Source organism: Lontra canadensis, unplaced genomic scaffold, assembly GCF_010015895.1.
Source record: "Lontra canadensis isolate GAN:19392208 unplaced genomic scaffold, GSC_riverotter_1.0 scaffold24, whole genome shotgun sequence".
NCBI lineage: Eukaryota > Metazoa > Chordata > Mammalia > Carnivora > Mustelidae > Lontra > Lontra canadensis.
The window spans coordinates 23231960-23255240 of record NW_022631018.1 but is presented as its reverse complement, the minus strand read 5'-3'; the positions used below and the strand labels follow the sequence as shown (position 1 = coordinate 23255240).

Sequence of the window (23281 nt, the reverse complement as noted above, 5' to 3'; positions counted from 1 at the left end):
GGGTTGTCCTGGGCTACGGGTGCCCCCACCTGCCTCTTCCCTTGCCTCCAAGATCTCCTGCTACAGGGTGTTAAGCATCCGTGTGAGAAGCAGCACAGAGCAGGGGAGGAGGCATCAGAAAGTCTGTGTTCTCAGGCCCCTTCACAAGTGTGGAAACGTGGGCAGCTACACTCTGAGAACTTCAGTTTCTCAGTCTGCGAAGGGATGTAGAACAGAGCTGCCAAGGTTCCTTTGGCTACTAGGAGGGTGTGTGTGTGCATGTGTGTGTGTGCACCCGTGTGTGTGTGCACGCGTGCGCACATATATAACTTTGTAAACTACTTTATAGTATGTGTAGACTTTTGTAACCTTGATGTTCTATTTGTAAACTTATGTATCACAGTATATACATATACGATATAAACTTGATATACAGTTACACCTGGTGAGCTATAATGTTCTTTTCAGATATTGTTGTTATTCTGAGGGAGAAAGGCTTCAACGGAGAATGCTTTTCCTTGGCATGACCTTAGCTGTTCCGAGCAGAGATTAAGCTCGGAAGCTCCCGTTCTTAGTATCAATCCCTTAAAAATTACCCCAATCAGATGCTGTTGTCTGTAAGGAAAGAGGATAATAATTGAAGGACAATGGGCTACAAATTTCAATCTATGTTCTAGCCTCATGAAATGCAAAAGGGAATGCCTTGATCTCCTCAGCCCTCCTCGCAGATCCTAGCTGGCGCAGGGCTCTGTCTTGTGGGAGAAAGGAAGCCCTGCTTCTCGGCTGTGTGAGGACTCAAGGGTAACCCTTTCTCCAGAAAGCCCCGTAAATGAAGGAGGGAGTGTGGGGTGGTCATCGAGTGCTCTGCTCAGGAGATGCGGACGCGCGCGCACACATGCACACTCACACTCGCGCACACATGCACACACGCGCACACTCATGCACACGCGCGCGCGCTCGTCCACACACACGCGCACACGCGCGGAAACCCCGGAGATGGGGAACCGATGCTCACCAGCGCTTCTGCGTAATTCGTCTGTCCCCCTGTTCTTCTCCGAGTGATTACGAGCGGATTAAAAACACCCAGAAGCAAACAAAACCAAACCAAACACCCAGAAGCTACAGGTGCCACCCCCCAGCCCCTGCCTCGCTCCCCTCTTTGGCCTCCCTCCCCACCCCCACCCCGTGAAGCTGAAAGGGGGGCCTGAGGCGTAGACACGGCGGGTGCGGCTTAGGAGAAACAGGCTCCGGACACCTGCCCTCAACGTCCCGGCAGACGCGGCGCCGCAGGTGCACCTGCCGGGAGCGCAGGCCCCGCGCAGCGCCGAAGGGCAGACGCCGGAAGGCGGACCAGGCGGGTCGGAATCCACCCGTGCCCGCCGGCGGACCTCATCTCGCCCGCCGCGGCGCCTCCGCACCCGCCTCTGAGAGGAGCCCCGCGGGCGAGCCGGGTCGGTGCGCACAGCGCCGCGAACAGCGCCCAGGGAGCGCGCGGCCGCCGCACAGGCTGTGTCCGGGTCAGGACCAGACGGTGCTTTCGGGTTACAAGCGTCTCCTCCCTCTCCACGGCCGAGGCGCAGCGGCGCGCGCGCCCACCTCAAGTTCCCGGCCCGCCGCTCACACCCACCTTGTCGAACATGAACACTTTGTTGATTTGGCCTCGGAAGACCCTCAGGACGGAGCTGATGTGCACGCAGGCGTCCTGGATGGCCGAGCCGATGACCTCGGCCTTGTCTTGGTCCTTAAACATCAGGTTCACAAACACAATGGTCACCGGGCGCAGCTCAGACAAATAGCCCCGGAGCTGCTTGTCGTCGATCTGGGGAGCAGAGAGCGGCTGTCCTCAGCGTGCGTCCTTGGCACCGGGCTCGTCGTCCCAAACCCACCTCCACGACGTCGTCACTGGGGAACCCCGCAAAGCTGCCCTTCTCGGAATCAGGGCGCAGCACGGCAGACCGGCCCGCAGCGGAGCCGCCGGACACGGAGCGCACCGTCGCCGGCTCTCCAGGGTGGCGTCCCATACCGGCTCGTGCGCACCACGCCCTTGTCCCCTGCGGCTCCCCGGCGCCCGGAGGAGCGTGGCAGTCACAGAAAGTGATGCTGCTCCTGTTGGCACTCTCACAGTTTAGGGGTAAGAACAGCGTGTTACATAATCCAGCCTTACATTTTCACAGCCTGGGACTGTCCAGGACACTCTCCCGTTCTATCCCTCTTTATCTCCCAGTGAAATAAAATCAGATTATCCCCACTTCACTGGTTAGATAACTGAGACATGAAGCAACACTACAAGCTTCTCAGGGTCACAGGGAACCTAATCTCCAGGCTCCTCGTCCAATGCTCCATTTACAACTCCCACCGGTGCCCCTGGCCCTCTGTTTCATTCCACTCCCCTCTGCTCTCCACCCTCAGCCACAACAGGCCCAGGAAAGGAGAGAAGCACATTCCCAAATCGTGCCTGCTTATCACCATTCTTGAATTTTGTTAAATTAAGCACATAGTAAACCAGTGAGGGAAAATCATTGCATTTTCTCTCCAAATAGTACAAAACTGTCAGAGTCGCCATTGACAAAAGGGGGAATTGTGCGTAGGGAACCCTGCAGTCCTGCCTCCTAACTGGTTGGGACAGTCCTGGTTTTAGGTAATTTTATACTTTTCATAAAAGATGATTTAATAGGGGGCCTGGGTGGCTCAGTGGGTTGGGCCTCTGCCTTCAGGTCAGGTCATGATCTCAGGGTCCCAGGATCCAGCCCCGCATCGGGCTCCCTGCTCAGTGGGGAGCCTGCTTCTCCCTCTCCCCACCCACCCACTCATGCCCTCTCTCTCTCTCTCTCAAATAAATGAATTAAGTATTTTTTTTAATTTTATTTATTTATTTGACACACAGATTGAGAGAGAGAGAAAGATCACAAGTAGGCAGAGAGGCAGGCAGAGAGAGGGGGAAGCAGGCTCCCTGCTGAGCAGAGAGCCTGATGTGGGGCTCGATCCCTGGACTCTGAGATCATGACCTGAGCTGAAGGCAGAGGCTTAATGCACTGAGCCATCCAGGTGCCTTGAATAAAGTTGTTGTTTTTTTTTTTTTTTTTTAAGATATTTCAGGGGTGCCTGGGTGGCTCAGTTGGTTAAGCGGCTGCTTTCAGCTCGGGTCATGATTCCAGGGTCCTGGGATCAAGCCCCGCATCGGGCTCCCTGCTCAGCAGAGAACCTGCTTCTCTCTCTCCCCCTCTCCCTGACACTCTGCTTACTTGTGCTCCCTCTCTAACTCTCTGTCAAATAAACAAATACAATATTAAAAAAAAAAAGATGATTTCATAATGTCTAATGAATCAATGTGATAACTTTTCTTCAATAAATCACTAAATAAGAAATTAATATTAAATAAATATTTAAAGATGAAATCTAGCAAAGAAATGAGTTCAAAATGATTCCATTGGACTGTGTGCACCTCTGAGGATCTCTGTGCTCTAGGTGTAGTCTTGGTACTGTGGGGAAAGGTTGTCTTTGCCTGCTTTCAGCCCCCCGAGCTGTATCTTTTCAGCCGGTGTTTGTCATTCCTCCCCACAGCCTTCCTGCTGACTCATGGAGTCTATCTTTTACCCTGTTCCTGGAAGCCTTGCTCTCCGCTGGCTGCAGCTCTCCTGGAGGCAGGGAGGGAGGGTTTTCCGGAGCTTCAGAAATCTCAGGGGCCCCACAATAGGAGGTAAGGGAGGCAGGGCTTTTAAATTGGGCTGAAGGTGGAGGGTGAGTTTGGCTACCACTTCCTACTGGGAAGGCACCCGTCCACTGTGCAGGCTTGCCAAAGAGGTCCTCCACGACACAACTGCATTTTGATGGAATTAAGGGTTAAAACATGCATGTATCAGGAAGATGTACAGCCTGTGCAAAAAAATGTAGGATTCGGACAGAACAAGGTTCAAATCCTAGCTATGTCTCTTACTTTAATAATCCTGGAAAAGTTCCTGGTATCCTTCCAGGTCTCGGTTTTCTCATATATAAAATGGGGACAGAGCTCTCCAGCAAGGACTGTGAGGGACCAATACGTGAGAGCAGAAGGCCCAGCCTGTGGTGAGTGCTGAGGGTCACACGAATCAATACATTTAAGGAACCCTAAATCTAAGCAAATAAAAAGGGAAAATTTTAGAGGGTGAGGTAGCTCTGGGCATTGTAATTATCTGTATTGTTAACTCCCAAAGCTCAAGATAAGGCGAGCCAGTGACTGAGAGAAACAGTGTAGCAATGCTAAGTCATTTGAGTTCTTTCCACTATGGCTTAGACAAAGGGTGGCCACATGTTCTTGTTTGCTGGGAAAAAGTTCCCATTTGCCCAGTTGTATAAAATGCACAGTCCTGGTTTATGACTGTAGTCAGAGTGTAATTATGAATAATGCCTCCTTTAACTCTTAAAAATATCCTGATTTGAAGAACAAATTTTGTAATCTCCTACACATGGAGAACATCAGCCCCATCTTCTTTCAGTTCAATGAAACATTTTACTGGCTACTGGTTTTCTCGATCTTTCCTGATGTCCAAGATCCCTAATAAGAAAAGCCAATGAATCAAATGTGCAGATACCTGCTTCAATATGCTTTCCATCACATACTTTTGCAGGGACATCTCCAGCTCAGGGTCGGACTCCAGCATGCACGCAAGCCTCAGGAGGTCTAAGAGAGCAGGAGGAGGGGCAGGATCAGAAAAGCAAGCATGGCTCTGCAGAGCTAGAGACGGGGTCTCCCTGTCCCCGTTCCCTTGGGTGGTGGTCTCCACAGGCCAGTCAGGGACTCTGGGACACCTCGTGGCCAAAGAGAACCAAAGGACGTCCAATGAGAGATTCTTTGAAATTTCAGGCTTTCCAGAATTCTGTCACATGGAGCTCCAAACCCTGTTATACTTGTCATCATGCTTTGTAATGTGGGGAGACTTTTACATCCAGACCTGACCTAAAGCAATGGCCACAGGGGATGCAGATGGACAGATGAGAGGAGGACAATGAGAAGGAAGACAGACGGAAGGGGCTGACAGAGGAGAAAGAGAAAGATTCAGGAGACTTCTGATCTCTGGGCTTCTTGCTCCCCGTTTGATAGCAACTCGTTGTGTGAATCTGGACAAGTCACCTCACTGCCCTGGGGGCCCCCCATTTCCTCATCTGGAAAAATGGAGGTTGACAGTTTCATACTCAAGAATAGACTAATAGGCGGTGGTAGGAATGAGTGAGAAGAAATAAAAAAATAAGGGAGAAAAAGTGGCGAAAAGTTTTCAGCACGTAATAGAATAACAATAGTGCAAAAAAATGAGATGAAAAATAAGAATGAAGTCTGAAAAGGATATAAATTTAGAAGCAAATTCCATTTAACCCATTTATTGAATATATCCCAAGCCTACTGTATTCAAAATACCATGCTCGGCACTACGTGGGAATAAAACAGTAATGAGGAAGCTTGGGCAGTTTCCTGGAGGCACTTCCTCACTGGGCTTCCAAACATTATATGCATGGAAACTCCACACAGAGAAAGAAAAGCTCAAATGGGCGAACAGATCGTAAAGAGGAAGAAGCGGTCAGTGTGAGGTGGCCTCATCCGGGACGGGTTCACAGGAGAACTAGACAATTCTACTGCATCTTGAATGACTTCTGGCATCTTTCTAGAAGGACTGAGAAGGGCATGCCTAGCAGAGGGATGGTGTCGGTGAAAGTCAAGAATGAGCACAGTGCTTTAAAGGACTGGTGAAGATTCTAGCCTGGCGGGCATCCCCTGGGAGTACTGGAGATTAAGAAATGATGATGGGGATGTTGGCTGGGTAAGAGCCTTACTCTTGGTTTCTGCTCAGGTCCTGATCTCATGGGTTGTGAGATCGAGCCCTGTGCAGGGCTCTGTGCTCAGCAGGGAGTGGGCTTAAAGTGTCTCTCCCTCTGCCGCTCCTCCCACCTCTCTCTCAAATAAATAAATCTTGATTTTTTTTATTTTTAATTTTAAATTTTTTAAAAGATTTTATTTATTTATTTGACAGACAGGGATCACAAGCAGGCAGAGAGGCAGGCAGAGAGAGGAAGGGAAGCAGGCTCCTCGCTGAGCAGAGAGCCCAATGTGGGGCTCGATCCCAAGACCCTGAGATCATGACCTGAGCCGAAGGCAGAGGTTTTAACCCACTGAGCCACCCAGGCGCCCCTAAATAAATCTTTAAAAAACAGGAAGAAGAAATGATATGGAACAGACTATGGAGAGAGACAAGGGAGCAGGAGTTGTTATAAAGGTCTAGGTTAGGGGCGCCTGGGTGAGTGAGAAGAGTGAGTCTCATCATGTGGCCAATGAGTCAATCAGTTACGTCTACTTAGCCAAACCGCAATAAAAACTGAAACCCCCGAGCCAGGGTGGACTGGTTGTGGTTGGCGATCACACAGCGACATGCAGGAAGGGTGATGTGCCCTGAGGACACAGAATTTCATGGCTGGGACTCTCCAGATTTTACCCTAAGTGTCTTTTGATTTGGCTGGTCCAGATTTGTATCCTTTACAATAAAACTAAAATCGTGAACTTAGCCATTCCCTAAGATCAATGAGTCATTCTAGTGAATTATTGGGAGCACTGGGGGAAACCCTACATTTATAGATAGTTGGTCAGAAGTTCAAGTGGCCTGGGGGTCCCAGAGCTTGCCTCTGGTGTTCGAAGTTGCGGGGTGTGGGGGGAGGGGCTTGGAGAGAGCGTAACCTGTGAAATCTGTGCTAACTCCTGGTGCTTAACATCAGAATTGCATTGAGATACTGCAGTGCCCAAAGTGAAGCCTGAAGAGGCCCTGTACTGAAGGCACCAGTAAGACCTAAGAGACAGGATCAGGTAGAGCTGGCTCAAGGGGTGTCCTGTGGACCTTCTCCATCTCTGGAGCTTTTGGGTTCTTGGCCTTTCTTGGTCAATTCTGCAACAGTTTCCATCCTGTCCAACCTCCTGCCCCATTACATACTACAGCTTAGTAAAAGTATTATCTACTCTCTGTAATGTTCAGAATATCTAAGACCCGTACGTAGAGGGCAGAGAAGAAGGATGATTCAGACATGCTCCTGAAGTCCCAGTGTGGAGGAAGAAACAACTATGGGAGAAAGAGAAGTAGCTCAGAGCTTAGACAGGGTCGAAACCAATTCTTAGGCCCAAGCCTGTGGTGCTATGTCAGCAAACCAAAACTTCAGATACTGTCACGTCCCTGGAAATGCCCCACTTGACCGGAAATGCAGTATATCTAGCCAGCCAATCCCCAAATGCCAAGCCAGCCTCTGGTTTCTCAGCCCAAACAAGGTTGACCACATGGCCCTAAGCAGCTGGATATTTTCTACTTGTTGCTTTCTTGTTCTTTATTGCCCGTCTTATAAAAGCTGCCTTCTGCCCCATTTTGCAGGTCTCCTAAAGAAAGATTTGAGTTTGTTTCGTGTCACCTAGATTGTCTTTAACCATTTTTTAACAACATGTTAATGTTGGAGTACCTGTTTGGCATTCAGTAGAGATGACCCATGGGCAGTTTTTTTGAGTCTAGAAATCAGATAAAAGCCTGGGCTGGATTCTGGCAGTTAGGGCTGGATCTTACGTGAGGCAACTAGCAAGACCACGAGTAGCACCTCCTTAAATTTCGTGCCCGAGGCTTCTCCTTTCCTCACCCTAGGCCCAGTCTGCTGGGAGTCCTAGGAAAGAGGAGCACGGATGAATAGAACAGATCTCCAAGAGGTCGGTAGGAAAGACTAGAGGGTCAAGGACAGAGCCCTAGAATAACCAACATTTAAGGAATGGGAAGGAGACGAAGCAAGGGCAGTGGAAACAGGTGGCTTAAAGTGTAAAAGCAAAACTGAGAAAGAATATTCATGAACCCAAGGAAAGAGGAGAAGCTCGTGTCCATAAGAAGAGAGTAGTCTCAGGCCAACCAGCTAGGATGAGGCCTGAAGAGAGGTTTCCGGCTTTGGTAAATTGATGGTCATTGGTGGCCTTGACCTCAACAGTCTCAAAAGACGGGAGAAGTGGCTAGAAGCTAGAGGTCAGGGGCTCTAGACGCTAGAGTAGGTGAACACATGCCCCCGGGGCACATGCAATTTTCTTGCAAGTTTCCTGGGTGAATAAATAAATGAGAAGATAGGAGGAGGCACAGACATACAGATTACTCTTCTGAGAACTTTGGTGGTGAAAATCAGGAGGGGAAAGTAGGGTTCACAGAGGTTTTATTTTTCCTTTTATCATGGGGCAGACCTGCACATGTTTAGAAGATGAGGGGGGAGAGTCATTGCCGGAGCAGAGGAGGGCGGCCTGAGGAGGATACTTGGAATCAGCATCCTGAGGAATGGGAAGGAGGTCCCTCTTGTGTGCTGCTGAGGACCAGGAGCCATACTGAGAGCCAGTTATAATAGAGCCCTGGGTGTTGGTAAGTCCAGTCATAATAGAGCCCTGGGTGTTGGTAAGACCCTACTGATCACTGATAAAGGCAAAGGCTCTTGTCCATGGAGTGTACTTACTTTTGTGGTCACCAGAAGGATAATAATTCATGAAAGTCATACACTTTGTGAAAAATTCATCAAAATTAAAAGTAGAAGGCGGTTTTAAGAAATTAACCTAAATAAAGAAAGAGAGAAGATTTTGGTTATCCCGAGGGTCGTCTGGTCCTTTGAATAGAATTTCTCAGCAGAAAGGGGAGGGAGTGTGCTTCTGCATGTCCAGGACAGGGTAAACAGGGACTGCATACTTAGACAACAATGATCTTTCATTTGGATGTGATTACATTAAAAATATTTCTGATTATTTCGTAAGATCTCAAACTTCAGCGTGTACACACAAGGACACACTAGAGGCTCGCCTGTATACTTTTCCACTCTTACAACTTTCTTCTTTCTTTCCTTCATAACATTTTAATATAAATAAAACCCGGTTAAACCATCTATCATTTCTTTCTTATATCATAAGGATAAAGGGACAAAGGGGGCCGATGTCCAAAAAAGTAGTAGGAGCAACCCCAGCAGTAAGAGTCACACCACGGGAACCCAGTGCTGCGGTTCCTTGAGAATGACACAACCTCGGCTCTGCGGTGTTCTTGCCTCCCAGCCCAGGTGAGTAACCTTAGTCCAGAAGTGCGAAAGGGTCCAGCAAAACCAAATGGAGGGACATTCATCAAGACGGTCAATGCTCTTACTAAGTATCAGGGTCAAATGAGGAAACACTGAAGAATGGCCATCGATTGCAGGAGACTAAAAACAACGCCAAAACGCAGTGCGCGATCGGGGATAGAGTGCTGGAACGTCCCACCGAGGGCCTCCCGTAGGAAACCAGTGAGGTCCCCGGGAGGCCTTTCTTCAGCGAACAGTCGTGCTGCCGTGGGTTTTCTGGCCTCGACCACTGCACTCTGGTTATGGAAGATGTTAACCTCTGGGGAAGCTGAGTGAGGAAACTCTGTACTAATGTTGAACTTTTCTGTGAGTCTAAAAGTCATGAAGATTCAAACAGTTTCTGGAAGTATAAGGAACGATCGAAGAAGTCAGGGAACGGCCCTGTTAGCCAGCTAGGTCACGCGGCCTGGGTGCAGGCGGAGGGCGGCCAGGTATGGGGGTGCACACTGATGCCCGATGTGGGAGAGCCTCCTGCCTGCGCCGGCGGCTACCCCGATCTCCACCTCCCGTCGGCCTCGCGGTCCACTCGGGTTCAGCCGGGGGCACAGCCCTCCTCCCTGCCGCACACGCCCAGAGCCCAGTTCTCCGACTGGCCGCACCCCACGGGCGGGCCTGCTTGTAGCCCGTCTTCGACTTCGGCACCGTGCTTGCTGCCGGGCAGGCTGTGGGAAAAGTCCCTTCCCGCACTGGATGGCTGCCCCTCCTGTCCTCACCCACAGTGATCCCTTCCCTGAGTCGGGACGGTGTTGAGTCGCGAAAGCGACGGCCAACGGCAGCCTCAAACGACAACCCTCTGCTCCTGGGGAATGAGCAGGAGACCCGTCCTCTTCCTTCCCTGGGGCCCTGGCTCCGCCGAAGGCCTCCAAGCCCAAAGTCCACCTCCTCAGGTAGCAGAGAAGCCTCATCTCTTCCTCTTGAACGCCCGGCCGTGGCTCCTGGACGAGAGCCTGTCAGTCACTCAGGCTCCGGCCCAGGAGCCTCGCAGGACCTGCCTTCCCAGTAGCGTCCTGACGGGGGGTCCCTGGCACAGACCGACAGAACTTTCTGGAAGAGGCTGCATCGCACCTACCTTAACAGCTCTCTGATCCGGGATCCTCTCAATCTCGATCATGCTCCGGTCGCAGAGCTGCCAGCAGTTTGGCGACAGGATGACGTCGTTCATCTGCGCCATGTTCTGTGCAAAGCGCACGTCATCTACCGCCTGCCCAATCACCAGGAAGTAGTTGCGTGTATCGTCTCCGAAGACCAGCATGGTGATGTGGCCAGCAGCCAGTGCTGGCGAGGGGGCAAGCAGAACAAGTTTCTGGGTCAGTCCCTGGCACAGTCTCGTGTGACCGTGGTACCTCAGAGCAAATGCAGTTTCTGGGACTTGACAGAGGTGTCACAGGATGTGTCTGCGGCCCAGACCTTCCCAAACTCTTCTTCCTCCCGAGCTAGAAACTCAGCGACTGGTTTTCACCTTCCGGGACGCCTCTCGCTCTAGATGGCCCTTTCAGTCCCCCAAGTTATTTTATCCCCTTTTCAATTTATTTGTACTGAAGAGCAACAGAGAACAACTTTAGTAATACCTGTTGGAGAGGGTCTGCATTTTCTCAGAGACCGAGGCTTTGACTAAAAAGAAACCCTTAGGGTTGAATGTGAGGCACCAGCCAGAGGGGAAAAGGTGGGGGCAAAGGAGGAGGTATTTTGACAGTCCGGGCCGCACCCCGACGACTGCTCTCTGATTGTTTTCCAGCTGAGAGCAGAAGGTGTTGGTACCAGAGCCACAGAAGACAGAATGCTGCAGATAACGACACACGTGCGAGACGCTCTGTGTGAGGGCTAAGGTGAGCCACGGTTCTGTCAGCGACAGTAACAGCAGCAACAGCAGAACACAGGTTAGTTTGCGGGGTGCTTAGCATGGGCCCGGTGCTACCCTCAGAGCTCACGCTCCCGTGTTTGTAAGGGCCTGCGAGGAGGCTGTCAGGATGAGCCCAAGTTCATCAGGGTTCGCACAAATCTTAACCGCTAGGGGAGGGAGCCACCACTCCTGGTTAGCCTAATTCCAGAGTCCAAGACGTGACGGGTGGGCTGAGCCCCTACGTTCCACTACATTCTGGGTTTCCTCTCAGGGAGAGATGCCTCAGCGTGGGGACCCGCTTCCAGAAGGCGGGGGAGTCTCTCCGTTCTCGGGGCTCACCGATCTTGACGCGCACGTCCAGGCCTTCTTCAGACTCCTGCGTCTCAAACAGCCCATGGATCTCCAGGCTGCACTTAATCACCACCGTGATGATGTTCTCCAGCTGCCTCCGCTCCACCTTCCATAAGGCCAGCAGCGCGTCACCTTGAAGGGACAGACACACCCGAAGGTTTCTGAGCTGCCCTGCGGATCTGTTTTGTCTGAAATCTATACGGACACTCACTCCTCAAACATGCCTCCAGCCAGCCTCAGCCTTCTCCTAGGCGCCTCCTCTGTCGCAGCACAGGCACCCCCGCACTCCTCCCTCCCCCCGACCTCAGCGAGCCTCCCATACCTGCAAATTTTAAGATGTCTCCTCCAAAAATTAACACTTCTGAGAAAAGAAGAAAACAAGGTAAATTAAACTCCAATTTCTTAATCTTCATCCATGGAATAGAAATTCAGTCAAGAGATCAGTTTGGAGAGTATCTTATCCTAGAGAAGTGTCACACAAGTCACTCACACCCACTGAGCATGACAGAGTGCAGTGCACGGCACTAGCTGGCGTGCGTGCTCTGTTCCCGTGAATGGGAAGAGGCAGGAGAGAAGGTGGGATTTCTGGGGAGGCCTGCAGCAGCGACCCACGCTCATGACAACGGGATGCTCTTGACTGATCAGTGCATGTCATCAGCTGGGGCGTGAGTGGCACAGGTGAGTGGACGAGGGGCAGGATTCCACGGAAGTGAGAATCAGGAAACTGGGAAACCACTATGACAGTCAACTTGGGTTTTATTACCAACTTCCCTTTCGTTTAGGCTTTACGACTGAAGTGGGCATTTTTTGCTCTTATTTGTGCCTCCTTACAAATTTGTTGAGCCCTGTTGTGCTGAGTGGGACACAAACAGGAATTAGATACAGTTTCTGCTTTTAAGGAGCATTAACTTGTGTCTGGCGTGTGACGTTAGCCCGTCAGCCTGATGAAAGACTAGACCCTCAGTTTACCTTAACCGAGTAAATATTTTTCTTCACGAATAGTTCAAATTAATATCACAAACAAGATGGTAGGCAGAGGTTGAAAAGTCAGTTGTGCTTCTGAGTTCGTCATTAGAAGAGAGAGCACTAATGAGTTAGTAAAACTCACTTGTCTACTCATACAGCGTTCTCGTCATGACGACATCGGGGTTGTGGCGACGCTTGCTTTTTCGAGTCACTGAATATAACTGAAGTTCTTTAAAGGGAACCTCAGAGTCAGTCTTTCAACTGCTGCAACCACTCTCTCCCTTAAACAGTCTGCGTTACTGAGGTGTGATTACTTTCCTTCACTTGCGCTGTATTGTATTTCAAGAAAGACTGGTTTCTTACACATTTCATGAGGAAAACAAAGATCGCATTCTATCAGGCAATAACCAAGAAGTACAGGAAGACGGTCAAGGAGACATACTCAGGTCAGAAGCCCGGGGACACTCACTCTCCACTATTGCGCTGATGTAGTGGTTAAGGATCTCCACCAGCTGCTCGGCCCCTCGGTCCATGTACATGGCCGTGCTGAACTTCTCAGTCATGGCGGTGAACCCTGTAACGAACGTCCACCTCATTTCTTTGGCCGCTTGGAAGAACCAAACAGCCAGGGAAAGAGGAAGCCACTGGAGAGCACCGAACCCTCGCTTTGAAGAACGGGCACGGTTTCTTCTCCATGGCCTTCAGCTGGTCCAGGTCAACCATGGAGCCTCCCATCAACGCTTATTATTTTAGGGGTCATGGAAAGAGGCCCACTACCTCTGCCCTCCAGATGTCCCACCCTGTACGGGGATGACTGCGATTCCTTGAACTGGTATAGAACTTCCATTCCATGGTAATGAAAACACACGAGATGGAAACATGTCTGAAGAGGTGACACGTTCACTGCTAAGATGTAAACAACACCTGCGGAGGTCAAGTGTGCAGGGCAGGGGCACGGAGCCTGAAGTTCCAGGCCTGGGACTGGGGCAGCTCAAAGGTTCGCCCATGACTGGACATGCTGGGGAAGGGAAGACAAAAGGGCCAGCACACAGGTGTCCCTCCTCCCTCCTGCCTTCTCCCAGCAATGCCTCCTGTAACAGCGCACAAGCTCGAAGGCGGCACCGCACCGTGCAGGCGAGCCCTGTGTGTTCACCCACATCAAAGATTCCCTCTGCGCCTGCCTGAAATATCGACAAACATCAGGACTCCATCAAAATAATCCACAGAGGGTCGCTCTGGAGAGAAGTCTCCGTAGACGATGAGGTCCGGTAAGTGAGCCGCTATCCGGACGATGGCTCGGTCCCGGGATTCTTCTCTTCTGGAGCTCATGTTCGGGGCAAACGTTCAGGAATTTGTGGTCACGGCAAACTGTCCTCAAATAGACCTTCTACAAAGAAAAGCGGAGAATGGAGGGGCACTAGTCACTCAGTCTACACTCCTTGGGCTTCTGTCCCCATAGTTCATCCTCCTCTCTCCCTCCCTTTCCGTCTTCATCCCTGCTTTCTCATTTTTGACAATTAAAAAAGAGAAGTGCAGATGTGGGTTTACGTGGGTGAATATTTACATAAATGTGAGAAGCAAAGCAACATATCACCTACTAGCAAGTAAGTGTATAGTAAGGTACAGTCTTAAATTACAAGAGGGAACGAATTCAAAGGGATGAGTGTGCGTAGGGCTTTAAACTGAAAGTTAAAAGGCAAATGTTGAAATTTTAATTTACTGCCCACTTAGTTCTAAGAAAAAACAATTTCCTAAGGCCTTCTTTTAAGCTGTTGGGGTCAGTTAAATGTTCATGCCTGAATGTTGTAAAAATCATGGTCTGTCCCTGAGAACAGAAATGGCATACCCAACATTTTCAGAGCAATCCAAGTTCCTGGAAGAAGCAATACAGATCTTTTTCTTAAAGATTTTATTTATTTATTTATTTGACAGACAGAGATCACAAGTAGGCAGAGAAGCAGGCAGAGAGTCGGGGGGGAAGCAGGCTCCCCACTGAGCAGAGAGCCTGACACGGGGCTCGATCCCAGGACCCCAGGATCATGACCCAAGCCGAAGGCAGAGGCTTAACCCACTGAGCCACCCAGGCACCTCAGTGATAGAGATCTTAAGGGCGTTTAAAAAAAAAAAAAAAAAAGGAACTGTTCCTGATTGTCAGGGAGGAATTGGTTGGTAATTTCAACCAGACACAGGTCATACTGGGGTATGTGAGAACATTGGAAGGAAAAAGTGAGATAGATAACATCTATCATAGACTTAAGAAAAACATTTAAGAAAAAAAAGGGAAACTAGTATATTTAGCAAAGTCTAAAATGTAGAGAAACCTCTAAAATTGAGTACTAAATATTAAGTATTGAATAACCTTTGAAAGGAAAAGCCCTGGCAAACTCAAATATTAAGAAGTGAATAAAAGATAGAGAAATGTGCACCTAAGGTTTAAAAGGGGGGGGCAGCATTTAAAAATTCAATGAAAACCATAGCATGTCTAGGAACAGCTAATAGAGAACACATAAATCAAATAAATAATTGCAGATTGTGCATTTGGTATGTGTCACGTGAACTTACAGGGAGGCGCAGAGGACGGAACCCCCAGAATGACCTGGGACTCAGGGAAAATGCAGAAGTTAAGAGAACTTAGAGGGAGTTTTAGGCTTTATTAAAAGCAAGGAAATTATTACAACAGGAATAAGGACAACATTTCTGCTGTCTTCACTGTGGAGAATTGAAAAGCACAACAGAGATTGCCGAGAAAACTGAACTCCAAGCGAAGAAGGTAGTAATAAAGCACCCAGTCACTTCAAATAAACCCGAGTAGCCGGCCCCGGGGAACCTATGCACACAGACACGGAGGACGGACAGATGCAATCTTGAGAACAAGAGAGGAAAACTGGAGATGGTCACTTTCTTTTCTGCATTTCCAGAGATGAGGCTACAGAGCACACAGACTGGTTAATACAGTGTATCCGTCAGCAGAAGCTGGGTTTGCTCCATTAACAAATACTCCAAGATGACAGTGGCTTGAAATAACAAAGGCCTATTTCCTGTTCATTTCTCCCCTTGTCTGTTGTAGGTAGTCTGAGGCTTTGCTGTTCCTGCCCTCACTCTGGGATCCAGGCTGGGATCTTCAGGTCAGCAAGACGAGGATTTGCTGGAGCAGACTCATTCTTTTTTTCTTTTTTTTTTTTTAATTTTACTTAAACAGTTTTGTTTTTTTTTTTAAAGATTGCATTTATTTACTTGACAGAGATCACAAGTAGGCAGAGAGGCAGGCAGAGAAAGGGGGAAGCAGGCTCCCTGCTGAGCAGAGAGCCCGATGCGGGGCTTGATTCCAGGACCCTGGGATCATGACCTGAGCCGAAGGCAGAGGCTTTAACCCGCTGAGCCACCCAGGCGCCCCAAGGGCAAACTCATTCTTAACGTGTCCTCTCAGAAGCAACATATTTCTCTTCCACTCACAGGACACTGGCCAAAGAAAATTATGTGAGCATGATTTCCCTTAAGTGTGAAAGTGCAATTCTATGGTGTGCAGTGGGAGACAGAGCGGGAATATTTGTAATAATTCACATATGTGCTGGTAAGTGAGCACTTAGATCAGCAAGAGGTGGTTGAAAGGAACCAGACTCAAAGCTATGAGCAAAGTGATCTCCTTTTTTGAAGAGTTATTAAACTTTTGCATCAAGAGAATACTGTAGATAAAGCATATCTCGACTTTAACAAGGCATTTAGCCAATTTCCCACATCCTTGTGGGTAAGATACGAAAGTTTAGGTGATAAAAACATAGTTATCTGTTAAGGTAGTCAACAATCCTACCTAAAGGCTATTGATTCATGTGCTATAGTCCACTTGGAAGGAAGCCTCCATGGGCAGGCCAGAGGCCTTAAAGATACAACTGGAGAAAAAGTCAATGTCCTGAATACAGAATCAGGATCTTAAAAAGATTTTATTTATTTATCTGACAGAGAGAGAGAGAGAGAGAGCAAGTGCACAAGCAAGGGGAGTGGCAGGCGGAAGGAGAGGGAGAAGCAGGCTTCCTGCTCAGCAGGGACCTTGATGTGGGGCTTGATCCCAGGACCCTGGGATCATGACCTGAGCCGAGGGCAGACGTTTAACCAGCTGAGACACCGAGGCACCCCAAGATCTTAAAATATCTTAATTGACTGAAATAATAATAAAATTTCATAAGAACAAAGGCAAAGTTCTATATGTAGAATTTTAACGAAATCAAATGCATTAGATTTTGGTGTGCTAAACTAGATTTACTGCAAATTCCATGCTTTTATTTTTTTTTTTAAGATTTTTAAATTTATTTATTTGACAGACAGAGATCACAAGCAGGTAGAGAGAGGAAGGGAAGCAGGCTCCCTGCTGAGCAGAGAGCCTGATGTGGGACTCGATCCCAGGACCCTGAGATCATGACCTGAGCCGAAGGCAGAGGCTTTAACCCACTGAGCCACCCAGGCGCCCCCCCCATGCTATCTTTTAAAAAACACTTTTATTAAAGCATATCATAGGAAAATGAATAATTCATAAGCATATATTTTTATGAATTATTATAAAGTGAACAATCCATGTAATTGCTACTGATATCAAGAAAGAGAACATTACCAGCACTATGGAAGCTCCTCTCATGTCATGGCCCAGGCACACCCCCAGTCTTCTTCGCCAAGGTGACCCCTTCTCCTTTTCTTTATTTAAGATTTTTATTTATTTATTTGACAGAGAGACACCAAAAGAGGGAACACAAGCGGGGGGAGTGGGAGAGGGAGAAGCAGGATTCCTGCTGAGCAGGGAGCCCAATGCAAGGGCTCGATGCTGGCACCCCGGGATCATGACCTGAGCTGAAGGCAGACTGAGGTCACTGCGCCCCCCGGGGTGCCCTGCCCTTCTCCTTACTTCTAACACCATAGGTGATCTTTATCAGTTTTTAAAGTTTACATAAATGGAATCATACTATATATAATCTTTTTCCCAAATGTTGGTGATATTCATCCGTGTTGTATGTATATCAAGAATCTTCCTTTTCAGTGCTGTCTAGTACTCCACCAGTTGATTATACCACGAGTACTTATCCACTGTACTGCTGACCTTTTGGCTTTCCCCGTCTTAGGCTACTAGAAACAATGCTGTTAAGAACACTGTTGCACATGTGTGCACTGTGCTTGGGCGTCTCCTTAGGAGTTGGTGGGTCACAGGACACACATACACTGAACTTGAGAGGATCCTGCCAGTCTTCCAAACTACTTGTACCAATGTATGCCCCACAAGCAAGATGTCAGACTTCAGAAGCTCTGTGTCCTGGCCGACACTCACTAGTGTCAGTCTTTCGGTTTCAGCCATCTTGGCAGGTGAGTGTTGTGTGTCTGTGTGTCTCCCTGGTGGTACTCATGATATTAAGCACCTTCTCATATGCTTATTGGAACTTTGGCTACTATGCAACCTGTTAAGGGACATGAGTCGTGTTCAAATCCACTCCGGAGCACTGGTTAGTTCTGCCCCCTTTGTTTAAAGGTCAATAATGAGTGATGGGAGAGATTGGAAATGTCAGATGATGACATTCGGGTGAAATGCCAGTTATCTTCAAATATTTGGAAATGTTGTGAGGAAACAAAGAGACACAGGTCCCTGTGCAAAGTCTAACACAGGCCCCACTTTGCACACACTAATCCCTCGGCTTTCGCCCTCATGCAGGGACTGAGTGTGGTGGAGCGAGAACGAAGTTCACAAGAGGGTTGAGGAGTGAAGGCTGGAGACGTTTGCTCAGCAGAGGGTCCGTTTGTCAAAGAACGGGTGGCCCTGACAGCACGGCCGCTGCAGGCACGACGCTCCGAGAGGGTGGCACGGTGTGCGGAGCAGCCACAGCACCGAGGGAGGCTTGAAGAGAAGCGAGGGGGCTGGCACTCCGTTCCCTCTGCGGCCTCTGCTCACAGACTGCTCAACCGTTTTCTCTTTGGCGAGACCACCAGAGTAAGTACAAGATACAGGACATCCAGCTAAGCTTAAATCTTAAATGAACGCTGCAAAATTTTTAAATATAAATATATTCCAAACGTTCCATCTTCTTCAGCAACCTGCCCCAGCCTGTCGGTTCCGGCCAATACCACACCCTCCACAAGTACGCAGTGCAGGCCGCCTTGCTTTGGTTTGAACACCGTGTGGAAAGTGGGTTAGATTTATTTTTTGTTGCTCCAAAAGGAGGAACTAGGATCAATGCTGGCAATCACTGGATGGCAAACTTAACAATGTAAACTCCCCAACTAGGCAGTGTAGGAAGCACTAGCTTTCCTCGGGAAGGGCATAGCTGTCTTGCCCGCAAGGTTGCAGTGATTCTTACATTTAATGGAAAGATGATAGCTAAGATTCCATTGTTTTAAATAAGGTGATCTGAGAACTCAGTTTTTTAAAAAAAGATTTTATTTATTTATTTGACAGAGAGAGAGATCACAAGTAGGCAGAGAGGCAGACAGGGAGACCGATGTGGGACTCGATCCCAAGACCCTGAGATCATGACCTGAGCTGAAGGCAGAGGCTTAACCCACTGAGCCACCCAGGCACTTCCAGTCGTTTTTTTTTTTTTAAGTTTATGACTACTAGGCAAGGAAAGCAGATGCATTTGGCCACTAAGATGACAAATATATGAGGAAATCTAGAGTAATAAAATGATTTGTCGGGGCGCCTGGGTGGCTCAGTCGTTGGGCATCTGCCTTCGGCTCCAGTCATGATACCAGGGTCCTGGGATCGAGCCCCACATCAGACTCCCTGCTTGGTGGGAAGCCTGTTCTCCCTCCCCCACTCCCCCAGATTGTGTGTTCTCTCTCTCGCTGTCTCTCTGTCAAATAAACAAAATCTTAAAAAAAAAAAAAAAGAAAGAAAGAAAGAAAGAAAAAATGATTTGTCCATGAGCTGAAGAGGCACAGACATCTAAAATGAAGACCTGAGTTTGTCTTAGGAACCCTCATAAAATGGCAATAGAAACTTTCTATTTTAGAAGAGTAGATGAATATTTACCTGTGACACATACATTTCAATTAATTAAGACCTCTTTATGTGCAGCATTCTACACAGGTTGCCTCAAAACAGCACTGTGACGCAGGCCCCAGCCCCATTCCATAGACAAGAGAAACTGAGGTTCAAAGAGATTAATCTGCCTTAGGCCACACAGCTGGAAGCCCAGGTTGGTGGGATCTGAACATCCATGTTCTTCTTTCTGCCCAACCTTGCTACAACCCACTTGTATATGTTTTATGACACCTTGGGGGTACTTAGGCCCTAGAGAAAGTATGCGGCTAACTTCCGAGTACTCCCAGCGCATGTGGATAGCACAGTCATCCATCATTTACCAACTCAGTCACAGTCAAGAAGAAAGTGTGCCCGAAAGTCCTGAGGACTGAGGCTATCGGGAAGACTGAAAGAGCCAGCAGGCAGATGAGACCCCAAAGGCAGACCAAGAAAGAGTTTCCTGAAAGAAGGAAGGAGTGTGTGGTTTCATTCTACTTAAAACTCAGCAGTATCCAAAAATGAAAATGAAATTCAAGATCAGTTAGATCCATTATGGTTTCTCTAAGTATCTCTTCTAGAAACTTCTAATGGATTTCAGCTTTCATCCTGTTGTTACCACCATGTAAAATCAGGTTTTACAAGAGCCCAAAGACGAGATATTCTGAATTTAAAGGGGTAATGTCGTGTCAGGAAAGCCTGCAGACCACTCGAACCAAGGCAACTTTTCCTCTGAGTTATAAGGACATTTAGTATCTATAAATGGATGTGCCTTATTTTCTACTTAAATATCCTTACTTATCTATTGATCTGCTGTCTTCCTGTGAGTTGTAAACTCCTGTTTTAGAGACCATATTCTACATGGCCTTGTTTCCTACCACCCCGCCTCACACGGTATGCATTTGCTATTGGAGGACCAATAAAAAGGAGGCTATCATGGGAGAAGTTGGGGACAGAGGTAAATGAAGATGGCAAGCCAGAAAAATAGAGGATCCAAGATACGTAAGATGAGGCAACATTTAAGATTTCAAGTTTCTAACCTCACTTCAAAGACGGACACAGAGATTTACATCTGTCTATCTATCTAGGGTTCCTAGCCAAGGACTCCCACTTGCCTCTAACGCCAGCAGCCAGCTGGCTTCTCCCCAGTGGGCTGATCTCACCTCCACCTGTGCGGCTGCTCTTCCTACTGAGACTCCACATACCTCCTCTTTCTTCAAGGCAGAGGGAAAGCCAGAGCCTAGATCAGGTACTGGCTCTTTCAGGAGTGCAGAAAACAGAAAGAGACCTGGGTGACATTATTCTGAAGACAGCAGAAGTGCCATGTCTGTGTATGGCCCATAAAATGACAGTTTTGTCTAAAAGCCGTTTTCCAGGCCACACCCTCCTCAGAAGCTCATTGTTTCATGCACACTGACCATGCTTCTGATTGGCTGGCACTGCCCTCCCCTCCCCCACCAGTCCCAGTGGCCTATCTCCTACATGGACTGGTTGGTTCAGGTTCTCCATCTGGACATGTGGGGCAAGGATCGGGGAGATGGACATGACCCCAAAGTAGTTTTCATAACTCTCTGACCTCGTAGAGGGTGGCTAAAATTAGGCAATAGTAGGATATCATAAAGCCACGTATCTCCTGAATAAGCAAACACCCAATTTTGATCAATAATGATTATGGCTTTTATCAGGACTATGAAATTTATCAACTCTGCATTCAGAACTTTAGTGATTTTTGTGAGGTAAATTTTTGTTTGAAGAATTACATTCCCTGGCCAAAATTAACAAGACAGTAAACAATGTGTGTTGGAGAGGATGTGGAGAAAGGGGAACCCTCTTACACTGTTGGTGGGAATGCAAGTTGGTGCAGCCACTTTGGAGAACAGTGTGGAGATTCCTTAAGAAATTAAAAATAGAGCTTCCCTATGACCCTGCCATTGCACTACTGGGTATTTACCCCAAAGATACAGATGGAGTGAAAAGAAGGGCCATCTGTGCCCCAATGTTTATAGCAGCAATGGCCACAATCACCAAACTGTGGAAAGAACCAAGATGCCCTTCAACGGACGAATGGATAAGGAAGATGTGGTCCATATACACTATGGAGTATCTTGCCTCCATCAGAAAGGATGAATACCCACTTTTGTAGCAACATGGACGGGACTGGAAGAGATTATGCTGAGTGAAATAAGTCAAGCTGAGAGAGTCAATTATCATATGGTTTCACTTACTTGTGGAGCATAAGGAGTAACAGGGAGGACATGGGGAGATGGAGAGGAGAAGGGAGTTGGGGGAAATCGGAGTGGGAGACGAACCATGAGAGACTGTGGACTCTGAGAAACAAACTGAGGGTTTTGGAGGGGAAGAGGGTGAGGGTTGGGTGAGCCCGGTGGTGGGTATTACGGAGGGCACGTATTGCATGGAGCACTGGGTGTGTTGCATAAACAATGAATTCTGGAACACTGAAAAGAAATTAAAAAAATAAATAAAAATTAAAAAAAAAGAATTACATTCCTGTCTTTTTTTTAAAAAGATTTTATTTATTTATTTTACAGAGATCACAAGTAGGCAGAGAGGCAGGCAGAGGGGTAGGGGCAAGCAGGTCCCCTGCTGAGCAGAGAGCCTGATGTGAGACTCTATCCCAGGACCCTGAGATCATGACCTGAGCCGAAGGCAGAGGCTTAACCACTGAGCCACCCAGGCGCCCCACATTCCTGTCTTTTTGACTGGTCCAGTGCATTTCTAATCAAATTCACCCCAAAGGTAACTTGCAATATAACGTGGCACTGGATTTGGGTTTCTCAGTCCAAAGTGACAATGGCAAATTGTTTCAAGAGAGTTGCATACTTTCTAACAGCTTAAATCCTGTTTTGATTTTCTAGTTGTTCTTATGTATGTCACAACTACAACAAACATTTAAGTGACACTTAGTTAAAACTTGAATTTAAAAGAGTTGAACTGAAAAAGCAAGTAGTCATTCTCAAGCAAAGTCCAGTTACAAAACACAGTTGTCTTAAGGGAGGAAAAGATTCATTTAATTATATTTTGTCAAGAAAATTTTCTGATGTTAGTTGTGGAAACCTGTCTTAATATAATTAGAATCATACCTCATATAATTAAACAGGCTCCTTAGGGAGAAAGCCATTTTAATACCAGTGCTTTCTATTTGCTTCATTATATAAACAAGCTCCAATAGAAACTGTTTTGCTTTATGGAGAGGAACCCGGGCTTTGAGGTCAATCCTTGTTAAGATTCAACCTTTCACCATCATTTGACAACTTAAAAAGAAAAAAAGACAACCTGTTTACTATGGAGAAATGCATTGATGCACTTTGGATCAGTGTTTCTTTGAAGTGAATGCCAAACGACAAAAAAGATCAGATTAAAGAAATTTCTTTTTTAAAGAGTCGATCTCTTATTGAACATTCTGCAGCCGGCTTTTGGACCCTCACCCCAAGCAGCTTGTTTTCTGCTTTAACCTGTGGAAGCCTCAAGAGTTCCAACAGTTACTACTCCAGAAGGTTTGCAAACAGGTTAACACAGTATACCCTTTTAGCAGGTATACTTTGGTTCAAGAAAGTACCTTTTGGGTCTACCTTCAATTAATAAGCTTAACACTTTCTGAGACTTCCTACATTTATTTAATTTTACAGCAATCATCAACCAGGTCTTGAGTTAAAACATTATTTCAATTAATTTTTACAACAATCCTATCAAGTACTCTCACATCCCCATTTTACTCTTGAAAATACTAAAGCCCAGAGACAAAGGTTAATAAGGTTTCCCAGGTAATATGTAGCAGAGTTGAGCTGAAACCCAGGCCTATTAAACCTGGCACCCAGTACTTAATTAATGAAAGTTTCCAGAAGGATGGGTTAGAAATTTTGACATAGAAATCACCTCAACTGATCAAGTGATTTGTACCACTGTGAAAAATACTTTTACGGACTTTAGTACATACATTGGTAGTAAGGACTTCAGGTATATAAATTCTTTTTCAGTTTTTGGGAGTAGTTGTGAGACTGGTCAGTGGACTGTAT

At 47.5% G+C, this 23281-nt stretch overlaps 1 protein-coding gene across 1 annotated transcript in view; it reads right to left on the bottom strand.

The window, feature by feature from the left end:
* ADCY10 (adenylate cyclase 10) overlaps nucleotides 1–20685 on the bottom strand; it is a 68712-nt gene extending 48027 nt beyond the window's left edge. The window contains exons 1-9 of the mRNA XM_032863055.1: nucleotides 20454–20685; nucleotides 13438–13657; nucleotides 12726–12830; nucleotides 11613–11651; nucleotides 11279–11422; nucleotides 10169–10374; nucleotides 8455–8551; nucleotides 4548–4636; nucleotides 1607–1798 (exon numbers count right to left, since the gene is read on the bottom strand). Of these exons, the coding sequence (XP_032718946.1) occupies nucleotides 1607–1798; nucleotides 4548–4636; nucleotides 8455–8551; nucleotides 10169–10374; nucleotides 11279–11422; nucleotides 11613–11651; nucleotides 12726–12830; nucleotides 13438–13585 (1020 nt within the window). The 5' untranslated portion in view covers nucleotides 13586–13657; nucleotides 20454–20685. The remainder of the gene's footprint in view (nucleotides 1–1606; nucleotides 1799–4547; nucleotides 4637–8454; nucleotides 8552–10168; nucleotides 10375–11278; nucleotides 11423–11612; nucleotides 11652–12725; nucleotides 12831–13437; nucleotides 13658–20453) is intronic.
* Between the last annotated feature and the right edge of the window lie 2596 nt (nucleotides 20686–23281).